The sequence below is a fragment of the Equus przewalskii genome, chromosome 13, assembly GCF_037783145.1.
Source record: "Equus przewalskii isolate Varuska chromosome 13, EquPr2, whole genome shotgun sequence".
NCBI classification, from domain to species: Eukaryota; Metazoa; Chordata; class Mammalia; order Perissodactyla; family Equidae; genus Equus; species Equus przewalskii.
In genome coordinates, this window is record NC_091843.1 from 3,096,931 (window position 1) to 3,109,597 (window position 12,667).

General features: G+C 50.0%; 1 protein-coding gene across 1 annotated transcript in view; it reads left to right on the plus strand.

Annotated features, from left to right (window-relative positions):
- Window positions 1–12,667, plus strand: part of COL23A1 (collagen type XXIII alpha 1 chain) — a 318,576-nt gene that overhangs the window by 16,230 nt on the left and 289,679 nt on the right. The window contains exon 2 of the mRNA XM_070570148.1: window positions 2,822–2,888. Coding sequence (XP_070426249.1) covers window positions 2,822–2,888 — 67 coding nt within the window. The remainder of the gene's footprint in view (window positions 1–2,821; window positions 2,889–12,667) is intronic.

A 12,667-nucleotide genomic window follows, 5' to 3' on the forward strand; every position in this document is an offset into this window, starting at 1 on the left:
AGAGGCCAGGAAATGCTGCCTTCTCGGGTTGCTGGTGGCAGTAAGAATGTGTGCTTGGGCCCTTCCCTATGGGGGTAGGAGGAGTGCAGAGGGGATGTGAGGAGGGCAAGGGGATGCGCTGGCACGGAGAGGGTTTGTCCCCACAAGCCTTTCCTCTGGTGTTTGTGGTGCGTGTGTGCTACAGGGTTGGTCTTGGGAGTGGGGCTTTCTGAGGAAACGCCATCATCAGTCTGTTGTTCACACTTGCCCTCAGCAGGGGGATTTCAGCGCTTCATTTTGGCTCTTCTTCTACTTCCAGGATTTTTTTTTTTTTTGACTGAGAAGATGCTATTACAACACAGAAAGAACTTTTAAAGAAGCCACTCACCATAATCCCGACAGCCGAGTGGGTCGGTTTTTGGTTCTTGCTGCCATCCCAGGCCTGAACTGTTACACGGATATAAACATTTTATTTATTGTATTGTAAACAGGTTTCCTTGTTGCTACATAGTCTTCGTAATGATGTTTCACGGAGACATGACAGTTCCATCAAGGGGTTCACCATCCTTCTCTAAACTGCTCCTGCTGTTTTGTGGCGCAGCTTCTTCATGAATATCATCTTTTGCTTCTGCTGGTTTATTTCCTTGGGGTATATTCCCTAGAATAGGAATTTTCTATCAAAGGATAGGCATGTCTTCGTGGCTTTATTTGCAGCATTTTACAGAAATAAATCATTACATTCCTTTTTGTATGTTAATCTATATTTCATCAAAATGCAACTGTTCGAGGATGTGACCAGACATCTAGTGAAGTGTTTCAGACGAATGCTCCAACCCATCCTTAATGAGTTTATCGTCTGACCACCTCATGCTCGGTTGCAGACCATGATTTTCCCTGACTGGTTTTCCCTGCCCCTTCCCCCCACAGACTTCAAGTTCTCCTTCTGGGTGCTTCTGGAGGGAACACTCCCAAAGCCTCCGTCTGTCCTCAGAAACTCATCCTTTATTTACTTTTGGAGTCAGGACTTGTTTGCATACGTAAAACCAGGACCATATTGTTTGCAGATGCTAGGGGTGCTGCCAGATAATTGAATGTAAAAAGTTGAGGCTTTTAATTCATTTTTAAAAACCTGGACACAAAAGAATATTTTCTTAAATTAAAAAAAAAGCATAGAAATAAAGATTGTGGGATTGGGTTTCTAATTCAGACATTTCACTTTGTGTTCATAGTAGCAACTTCAAATCCACAGAAAGTTAGGGACCTGGAAGTGGGGGCGGGGGGAGGGTAGAGGACTAGGAGATAAAACTTTGCAGATTCACCATCTAATCTAGAAAAACAGATGCACTAAACTAGTTAGAATAAATGACAAAACAAAAACTCAATGCCAGTAATTTATGATTCCATCTGCTAGCATTAACAGTAAGGTTTTTTTTCCTCTCATCCGTAGTTTCCTGTTTAGCTTTTTATTTTAAGATAAGAGTAGCTTAAAAGTAATTGTGTCCCCTATCAGTATTTGATAAAGCCCCTTCCCTTTAGGAGAGCGGGAGAGATGTGATACCCATTGTTAACAGCTAATTGTTTTGTACCATCAAATGCTTTTGTTAAAAAAGGGAAATTAGTGTGGCCTGCAGTCTGGGCAACAATCATAAAAACAGATGGGAGCTTCTCACACAGGTTGACTGCCTTAAACTAGGAGGCCGATTCTTTTTCCAAGTAAATTTTGAGATCCTTAAGAGCATCTGCCAAGACAATGGGGGAAAACACGAGCTCTTCGGCCTGCTCAGCGCGTCGGCAGGCAGGCCCGCTGCGCACTGCCCGGCCCGGCCCGGCCGGCGGGAGCCCTGCAGCCGGGGGGCCTCTGGAGGCGGGTGCCCGCCGGGGCTGCCGATGGGGCGGCCCCAGGCCAGGGCCGGCGTGAGCGGCGGGGGACGGCTGGGAGCCGAGCGGAGCGCGGGCCGAGGCCTCGTCCGTCTGGGGGCAAGCAGGGGCCGGAGAGGCGCGCCGAGGGCCAGGAGTCCGCGCGCCCGAAGGCGGCCCCGCTTTCCCGCGGCCCCGCGCGGCGCTCAGCGCGGCGGGCCGGACGTCGGCCCTGGCAGCGGCGGGCGCGCGCGGGGCCGGAAGTGCGTGCGGCGCGGGCCAGGGCCGCTCCCGCCTCCTCGACGGCGCCGCTGTGAGGGCCCGCGTTTGGGCTGGAGCCGAAGTGCCCTCCCGGCGGGGGTCTCGCGGTGTTCGCCGCGCACCTTCGGGATTTGCTTTCTGGTTTCTGGGAAGGTTCTGTTAGGGGCTGGGCTCCCTAGAGCAAGGCGGGTTCCGGGTCTAGTCCTGTCAGCACTCGGGGCCCGGCGCGGTTTGGGACGACAGGCTGGGCGCTCCCCGAATCCCTCCCCTGCCCGAGCTCTGGCCCGTCCGTGAGGCGGCGGGGGCGCTCGGGCCTGCCAGGCTGGGGTCCCGCGCGGCGGCCGCCGTTCCCGGGCGCGCCTCTGGCCCGGCTCCCACCGCCAGGGAGGAAGGCGAGCGGCGCGGCCCGGGGCGGCGGGTCGCTTCGCGCGTCTGAGGCCGGAACGCCGGCGGCTTCGTGGGCCCGCCCGCCGCGGCCGCGCCGGCGCCCGGATCTGCGTGCGAACACGTGCCGGGCGGAAACCCGCCGCCTCCCGGGGCTCCCGCGCCGCCGTGCGACGTCGATCTGTGTTTCTTCTCCCGTCCTAAGCCTGCCTGTAGAATCGAATCACCTTCCAGAAAATGTTCTCGGAACGCCGCACCACCGATACATTGGTTTTTGCTGATTTTTCCGCGTCTGCTCTGACTCGCATCCTCACTTTTCCCCCTTTTCTTACCGCTGCAGAAGCTGGAGGGACTGGTCAAGCTGCGGACGGTTCGGGAAGCGCCAGCCGAGTGCACCTGCCCCCCAGGTAAGTGGACGCGGTCCCCTGGCTGCGGCCCGCGAGGAGGCCTGCGGTTTCAGGCTCTGTTGCATCCTGTGGACCACCCTGGGGCCTTGCTTCCTGCGTGCGGCCTGGATTCCAGGGAGGATGAACTACTTGGTTTGAGGAGGACGGTGGTTTTGGTGGAGGAATTAGGAACCTGTTAGAGATGACTTGTAACAAGGCTTAGACGGTGGGACTGCAGCAGCCAGCCCATTTTAAAGATGGAGAAGCAGGCATTAACCGTCCGCGCGGCAGGAACGTTGTGGCTCCGGCTCTGTTTCAGGCACGGGGGCGAAGGTGAGGAATCTGGCTGAGGTGGGGCTTTTGTTTTCAGTCCTTTCAGTGGGGGTGGAGGGAGGAGCAGGAAGCATGGTCTGGATTATTCAAGTGATCATGTCTCTCTTGGGTTTTGGTGGTGTAGACCAGGATGGCTGTGAACAGAACCAGGATTTCTTGATTCCTGGTCTACATGGCTTGAATCCTGGTTGTATCAGGTCTTCCACTTGTCCTCACGGGAGGCTTGCACAGACGGTGACTGAGAATTGAGGTGTGCAGTCTCTGCCCCGGTATTTCCAGGGTTAGAATTGTCCTCGTGGGGAATGGTGCGTAATGCCAGTGGATGAGTGAAGGGCGGAATGCTGCTCACACTTCCCACCACTCGGGGCAAGGTGTCAGAACACGGAAGCTGAGCCCTTGTCCTTGCTGTCACACCTTCCGTTGGCCAAGTGGTCTGGCATTTTCCGCTCCTCTTCTGCTGGTCAGCAAACCCAGCTCGCTGAGAATTAAAATCTCAAGATTGGGAGATGCCCTGGGATTCTGCAAGAGTGGACCTCGTGGTGTGAAAATCCAGTCTCTGGGACCCAGCAGGAGATGATTTTTATGGTCGAGCTTGAGCTAGCCTTTCATAGGACCTCCAAGGTTTTAATGAGAGGGAAAAGGACATGACAAGTAGTGATGTCACTAGTGGATCAGGAAGTCAGAAATTGCAATTCAATGGGGTAAAAAATTCAGATCCACAAATGAATTTTTGGGTGATCTACAAAGTGTATAAAACGGGAATGATTTCTCTTTCTTCTCTTCATTCTGTCTGAGTGTTGTATGGATGTAAATACCAGTGGGTTGTGTGGTTAAGTGTTTTTTAAACTGAAGTCACAGCACATTCATGAGATATGAAGTCAGTTCAGTGGGTTACAGCCACCATTTTGAAATTTTGAACCAGCAGAGACTGGAACAAAAATATTGGAGTGACGTTTTTGTTTCAGCTGTTTATGTTTGTCGGCATCACCTAGATGGCACTGTGAGATGGCTTTCTTGCTGTGAGTTGCCTACTGGAAGTTTGAAAGTCCCCAATGCGGATGATAGATGGAGAGGGAGGAGGAGGCAGAGAGGTGGCACAGAGCTCCTGAGTAAATCCTAACCAGGTCCAAATCCTGGTCTGCCACGTGCGGTTGGTCAGGGTCTTTATCAGTAAGCGATGACACTGCTGGATGGGCTCTGTGGTCTTTTCTGAGGTCATGGAGAAAGTACAGGTCAAGGCCCATGACCTGGAGGCAGTTCTGTGTCCTGACTTCCCTTAGGGGGTCCTGAGCTACCGAGTGAGGTTACCAAGAGGGTCTCAGGGAAGACTGTGGAGGTCCTGCTGCAAGGAGACCAGTGACCCCCCTTCTCTCTGGGGTCCCAGCAGTCAGCACCAGCACCGTGCTGTTGTCCAAGAAGCTGGTGACTGCCATGCAGCCATGCTGGTGGGTGTGCAGCCAGGCAGCCTCTGCTGGCCCCAGGACACCCATGCCCATGCCTGCTCTTGTCTCCTGCCGCCTTGAGCTGGAGTCCTCACTTGAGCCCTTTGGACAAGAGCCCTTCATCAATGCGCAACCCTGTAGGCTGGCATATTGCCCCTGCCATAAGAAGGGCAGAGGCCTTTATCTCAAACACCAGCGGCCTTAACTCATTCCCTTTCTTCCTGGCTCTGATCTGCCCCGCAGACTTTTGGAGTCTGGACATGCAGACCACCCTCTGGGGCTTGGATCCCCATCTGATTTGAGATACCCTCAGATTCCCACGACCCAGAGGACAGTGTAATCTTTTGTCCGATCCTGGGCGCCTTAGACAGATAAGCGAGGCCAGAGAAGGGGGCGGCTCTTGCGTGTTGCTCGCTGTGAAGCGGGCGCTCAGGGGCTGTGAGGCCGAGAGGAGGGTGGGCCTCCCTCTCACCCCAGTCAGTGGTGGGAGGGCTGGCAGGGCTGTGTCCTGAACTAGCCTTGTGACCTTGGGCAAGTGAGCGCCCCTTGAGCCTTGCACCGCTCATCTATAATATGGTGTAGTGGGTTGAATTGTGTTGCCCAAAAAGATTTGTCTCAGTCCGAACCCCCAGGACTTGTAAATGTGGCCTTATTTGGAAATAGGGTCTTTGCAGACACAGTTAAGCTAAGGATCTTAAGATGAGATCATTCAAGATTTAGGGTAGGCCGTAAATCCAATGACAAGAGTCCTTATGAGAGACGGGAGGGAGGGGTGTGAGATGCCTGACACCAGAGGAGAAGGCCTGGGGGAGGCAGAGATCAGAGCGATGCATCCACAAGCCCAGGATCACCAGGGATTGCTGGTGGCTGCCAGAGGCTGGAGAGGAACGTGGGGCTTCTCCCTCAGGGCCTCCAGGAGGAACCAGCCGAGGTGACACCTTGGTTGTGGGCTTCTCTCCTCTAGAACTGTGAGAGAATAAGTATCTGTCACTTTATGCCACCTAGTTTGTGGCAATTTGTTGCGGCCGTCTTAGGAAACTAAAACAAATGGGAATATTAGTCACCCCGAGGACCTTAAAGGATGAAAACGTGGGGACGTGGGTGCTTCCTGCACTGCCACGTGTGAGCCCAGTGGGGGCTCCCGAGGTGGCTCTCCCTCCTGTTCCTGCCCCAGAAGAGCCTTCTGCCCCTCCTTCCGCCCAGAGCTCCAGGCCTTAGACCCGTGTGACTCACCCACATCCCTCGGGTTGTTCTAACACCCTCTTTTCTTATGTTATCTATTTAAACGTTTAAAAATGTGTTTAAAGTTGTAAAATGTTTATTTTAAATAGGAAATAATATATAGTGTGAAAAAAATTCAACTGCTACCAAAGGTCACAGTGAAAAGTACCTCCGCCCCCCTGTCGTCCCCAGCTCTCCTGCTCCCCTTGGAGAGGCCCTTTGCCCGTCTGCTGATGTCCTTTTAGGGCACGCTGCCCAGCAGAACTTTCTGTGATAACGGAAACGCTCTATATGTGCACTAATACTGTAGCCACTGCTAGCCGCGTGTGGCTTTTAGCCCTTGAAACATGGCGAATGCAACTGAGGAACAGAATTTTAAACTTTTATTTGATTTTAATTTAAATCGCCACATGTGACTGGTGGCTAAGGTATGGAACAGCCCTGTTTCTGGGTAGTTTATGTATATTTCAGCGAGGAGCTCCCCTCCTGTTTTTACACAAATGGTGTCGTTGTTGTCCCTGTGTTCCTTTCTTTGGTTTGTGATTTCTCTTTGAGATGGTCTGAAGCAGTCTGCGTACTGAGAGCGGTGCTGCCCTGTTTTGGTTAAGGGATGGAATCCTGTCGTGCTGTCCTGTGAGGTACCTGGCCAGTTCCCCCAAGGACGCTGGGTTGTTTCGCATCCCGTGTTCTTACAGACCATCCTGCAAGGAAGTGTCTGGAGGGCAGGGGCCCTGCAGTCTCACTCAGTTCTCCGCTGTCCTCGTGCTTTGTCCTGAAGCCTGTCATGAGCCAGGCACTGCCATAGGGTCTGGGGGTGCTGGGCTGGAAGGACAGGATCCCTCCGTCCGTTGGGGGAGGCTGCCATCAGAGCAGCAATTCTAGAATGATGCAGAAGGGCTGTGGCAGGGGGTGGCCCCCAAGCCTCCTCTGTGGGAGACACGAACACCCCCTGACCCCACTGTGCTACGAGCATCGTGACAGGCAGCCTCCTAAGGTTTGGGTCAGTGCTGGCGCCCGGCCCATGTGAGCCTGAGAGACCTGGATTTGCATCTCGACTCTGCTGCTTGAGCGGTCACGCCGTGGTCTCATCCTGCACTTCCTGGGGATGTGGGCCGTTCTGGTGTAAAAGGTCCTTGCGTTCACTAACTCTTTCACTTGCAAACATCAGAACACTAACTAATGTTCTGACCGTCCCACATTAATAAAGCAAAAAGGAAACTTGTTAGCTCGTGTGCCTGGAAATGGAAAGGTCGGAGGGAGAGCAGATTCAGGGGCTCTTCTCCATCCATCTCTCGGCTCCTCTCTGAGTCATTTTTAGACAGTCTCTTCTTGGGCTGGGGAAGCGGCTACTAACAGCTCCAGGAGCAGGTCCTCCCTTGTCCACAGCCCAGCAGACGGTGCTCTCCTTTCTCAACAGTCCCAGCGTGGGGCATGGGGAGTGTTCTGGGCTGAATTGTGTCCTCCTGAAAATTCACATGTTGAAGTCCTAACCCCCAGTTCCTCAGACTGTGGCTCTGGTTGAGATAGAGTTGTTAAAGAGGTAAATAAGGTTAAAGTGAGGGGGTGGGCCCTCATCCAGTCTGACTGAGGCCCTTATAAGAAGATGAGATCAGGACACAGACACAGCGGAGGAAAGACCATGGGAGGACATGGGGAGAAGACGGCCATCTACAAGCCAAGGCCAGGAGGCTTCAGAAGGAGCCAGCCCTGCTGACACCCTCGGACTTCCAGCCTCCAGAAGTGAGAGGAAGTAGATTTCTGTCGCTGAAGCCGCCCAGACTGTGGCACTTTGTCATGGCCGTCCAAGCAGACTAATACAGGGAGTTATTTGTTGAATGGCTACAGAGTGTCTGTTTGAAAAGATGGAAGAGTTCTGGAAATTGCTAGTGGTGATGGTCGTATAACATTGTGAATATTAAATGCTGTGAAACTGTGCACTTTGAAATGGTTAAAATGGTCATTTTTATATGTATTTTACCACAGTTAAAAAACGTCCCAGAATTGACCCTGACTTGCTGGCTTGCGGCAGATGCCTATCCCTGAGCTGGTCTCGGTGCCTGGAGGATGGGATGCAGGGACCCACCAGGGCTGGGTCACGTGGCCCTTCTTGAAACTAGCGGGGAGGTTTGACGCTGCCAGAACCCTGTGGGCTGAGAATGGGGAAGGGTGGTTACCCCCAGGAAAATTAGGGTGCTCTTCCCCGAAGAAGAGAAAAATGGATGTAGCTGGACAGACACAAATAATAGATGACCACTTCAGTCCTGCTCCAGCTGGCCAGCCATGTCTGGTGGTCCTCGGCTGGGGACTTTAGACTGCGTCTGGATTTGACCGGAGGTCTGTCTCCACTTTAAGCACGCAAGTCCAGCAGGCAGTGTTGCCCAGTGATAAAGCGCATGGACTCGACCCAGACTGCCTGGTTCTAATTCTCTGTCACTTACCGTCTCCATGACCTCCAACGGGTAACTTATCTTCCTGATGCCTCAGTGTTTCATCTGTGAAATGGGGTTTCTAATAATACCTACCTCATAGGATTGTTGCAAGGATTGAGTGAGCTAATACACATATAGAGTTTAGAATAGGGCCTGGCCTGCTTCCTGAGAGTGACTCAGTTGTAGTTACCATTAACTTGGATCCATTGCCCCCAGGCCAGTCCAGCCATGTGCAGCCTGTGACCTTGATTTTCAGTCAGGGCTACCGGAGAGGTAGGGAGGGAGATTCAGAGTTGGCGGTTGGCTGGGAATATTCTGGAGGGAGAGAGCAAAGACTTGGCAGACTTTATTGGCACATTCTTCCGGGATGTGGATGAGAAAATGCTGGTGACAGAGCACAGGAGTAAGAGAACTGGAGAGGAAAAGAAACGTGTAGCCAGTGAACTCTTGTCCACAAGGCCTTGTGCAGAGCCTGGGGCTGCCGCCCTTCACACAGTTCGCCCTGGTTTCTAATGGGGCTCGACTTGCCCTGGAAATTATTAGGAACTTTTCAGAAACGTGGTAATACTTTTCATTTCCTTTTTGTGCCTTTTTGTTTCCTTGCATAATAGACCAGAGACACTGCATGTGGTTTTCCAATGATGTGCCCTGTGCTGCCAGTGTAGGGTGACTTTCCAGAAATTAGTAAACAGTTGATCAGAGTTAGAAATTTGCTGCTCTGTGAGAATGTTTGGAAGTTTGAACAGAGCAGTGAAACTCTGCATAGGAGAGCATGAAGTACAAGGTGGAAGTGGTTCAGACCCTGCTACATTTCATTGATGGTTTATGGAAAACGCTACAGAGTGGAACAGAAGTGGGAGAAGTTACTCTTCAGCCTGTTAACTGTATTTGTTGGCTTAGGTACTTTGAAGCAAGAAATTGTTATCCTCCTTTGAATTATTTCTTATTTGTAGAATTTTTTAAATGATACATTTATTGTCATTTTTTACGTGTTACATCCTAGAGTTTATGGTAAAATAAGTAGCCTAATGGTGGGTATCCCATTTGTTTATATCCCAGTTATGGCAGACTGTACAAAGTTGAAGGAGACAATTTGTGTGTCTGATTTCTTTTCTTTTTTTCTTTTGGCTAAGTTCTCTGGAGAATGGTCTCGGTTCCCCACTCCGCTATGCATCGGCGTTTGTTCATTCATTCAGTCATCCCTTCCCGCCCTATTTTCTGCTTGTCCTGTGGGAGATGTTGACTAAGTTTGTTAGAGGAAGGTTGTTAGAGGAATTGCAGAGCCAGCTGTTGGTGGACAATGGCACAAATACAAGAACCATAATGTATTGAGAATAGGAAGAGTCTGAAGAAAAAAGTCCTACATAAATGGACAGGAGGGAGATCACCTCAGGTGAGGAGGACCTGGGCAGGGGAAGATGTTGGCTGAGCAGGTTTTGAAGAGTGGTTGGCTTCTAAGCCAGCTGGGCTGGGAGGTCATTCCATGAGCCCACATCCTGAGCAGAGGTGAAGGGGAGCCCAGGAGTGGCACAGAACTCTGTTTGGTTGGAAGGTGGCAGTGGGAGATGAGGTGAGTCTCGGTGACGTAGGGATATGGACTTTATTCCGTGGGACACAGTTGAAGGAGTTTGCTTAGAGTTTGGCTTTGAGAGGAGGATTCTAGAAACAGAATGGAGGATGGACTGGATCACAGATTTTGTTCCAGCACAGAAGCCCATCGAGAGGGGCTCAGGGCTAGGACGGTCTTGTCTTGTTCCCTGCCACGTCCCCTGAGCCTAGAATGTGCAGGGCACGTGGAGGAGTGTTGATAATATCTGCTGAATGACTTCTCTGGAGGAGAGGTCATGAGAACTTGAATGAGGGCCGTGAGAATTGATGGCAGGGAACAGCTGCGAGAGGCACTGGGCCGTGTGGTGGACAAAACTCACAAACAGGATGGACGGGCACAGGAGGGGACAGAGACGCCCCAAGCTGCAAGTCTCGGGGGAAGGTGACGCCCTGAACAGAAATAGGAAATCCTCAAAGAGGGATTTGGAAGGGAAGATGGCAAGTGTGGTTTTGGACAGTGGCCTTACGAACCACTTTGTAGACCCACTGATGAATGGAAGAAAATAATTAGAAGTCTTTTCTTAAGACATAGTCTAGCCACTCTGAGTCTATTAATTATAAAATGTACCATGTTCTCTAAATAAAGGTCTTGAGGTTTAACTATGTATTGACCATTGGGATTTGGAGATTTTCTTGTGACCACCAGAGGGAGCCCACTATATTCATTAAATTCTATAGAAATCTAACGAATTTAAAAGAAAAGGATAATCAATATTTAAAAAAATTGACTAGAAGGCATACAAAAGTTCAAACCAAAGGCAGTGAAAGACAAAGTTAACGACCCATTCTGGTATTTTTTCCTACCAAAATGGAAAATCCCTCAGGATTTTCCAGATGGTTCCAGAATCAAGTGGTATGCTATTGGTTTGGGGAGGTTATGATGATTACGTGAAGAGTGAAATAGCCAACACATTAGCACATACATTCCTGGAACAATTGTCCCGCTCACCCAACTGCACACGTCGTCTTCAGACCTAGCAGAGAATCCCCAAAGCTGTGGGCAGATAAGACTGAAAGGGACTTCACCTCAGCCTGGCCAACTCTGTGCCAACTCTTGGGTGACAGGTGCGGCTTTTCCCTGCATGAGGTGTCATATGACTTTGGACCTTGGGATTATTATATGTCCCACATATCAGGAGCCACTCACGTGGTGGGACTGTCTTTTCCCAGGGGTAAGTTCAATTCAGTCACAATATCTGGCTTCCGAGCTCACTTCTTGTGGCAAAGTATATTCCACATGGATTGAAGATTTAAATGTGAAAAATAAAACCACAGAGGACAAGGTGAAAATACTGTAGGTCACTTTTTAAAATGATGAGGTAGAAACAGACTTTATAAGCATGGCACTGAGGTCAGAAACCAGCACTGATGATTTTTGTTCCCAGGGGACATTTGGCAATAGTTAGACGTTTTTGGTTTTTCTCAGCTTGGAGAGGTGCACTAGTGGGTGGAGGCCAGGGATGCTGCCACCCATCCCACAGTGCACAGGACCGTCCCCCACACAAAGGAGTGTCCTGTCCCAAATGTCAGTGGTGCCAAGGTCGAAAACCCTGCCATAGAACAAAATGTTTTCTGAAACATTTTAAGCTTAAAAGCTCAAGTTTTCTGTATAGAAGGAAAATCCCACCTTAACAAAGTTTAAAGATAAATGACAAACTGAAAAAAAATTCGACATAGGTAACAAACACATGGTTAATATTCATGAGATATAAAGTGTTCTTGCAAAAGAATAAGGAAAGGCCAAATATTTTAGCAGAAGAATGGGCAGAGGATATGAATAACGGGTCCCCAATAAAAAAATACAAATGGTGACACTTTCCTTCAGTGACTATGCACAGAGCACCCATTATTCTGTGCCAGGCACTGCTCCAGCACTTGAAAAGATGGTCCACGTCATGAATAATTGAGGAAATGCATAGTGAAATGAGATATCACTTTTCAATGATCAGATTGATAAAGTTTAAACTGATTCAAACTTTGTGGAGAGCAGTTTGGCATATAAACAAACGTTTTAAAAGCACAAGCTTTCTCCCAGCATTCCCACTCCTAGGTTCAGAATATAATCTGACAACTGCTCAAAGGTGACTGCACCGTGATGTTTATTAGAGCATCATTTATAGTCCCCAAAACATTGGAAATGACATCCATAGACCTTTATAAGGGAAAGATAGCCACAGTGTTTCAATAGTGGGGAGAAAACAGATTTTAAAGCAAAATCATGTAGTGTGAACAGTGGGTGCTTACATTATAAGCGCCCTTCATTTTTTTCTTTTTTGCGTTTTCTGAATTTGCTTGCAACGAGCGTGCATTACCAGCATAATCAGGAATAACAAGTAGGACAGCTAAAAGCCATTCAACTGAGAAGTAAAAGACAGAGTTTCTGTTTCTGGCCCTGAGCTGGCCACAGTGTGGCCAAGTGTGTTGCTGGATCACACACCCCTACTGCCCACCTCATGGGCTCTGCTGGTGCCCTGGAAGACAGCCCTGTCTGACGTGATGTCCCCAGTACGCTCAGTGGGATACCTGGCACATCACAGATGCTCCAAAAATGTTTGTCTTTAATAAATGGTGTGTTTCTAAAAGATCTTTTAGAGCTAAAAATTGCACTATAGACATTGATTAATATAAAAGCCCATGGGGAGTGATAGAAAGCACATCTTCTGGGATAAGACGGGTTTGGATTTGGGTTATGGATCTGCCAGTTAGAGCTGTGTGACCTTGGGCATGTTACTTAACCTCTCTGGGCTTCAATGAACTACTCTTTAAT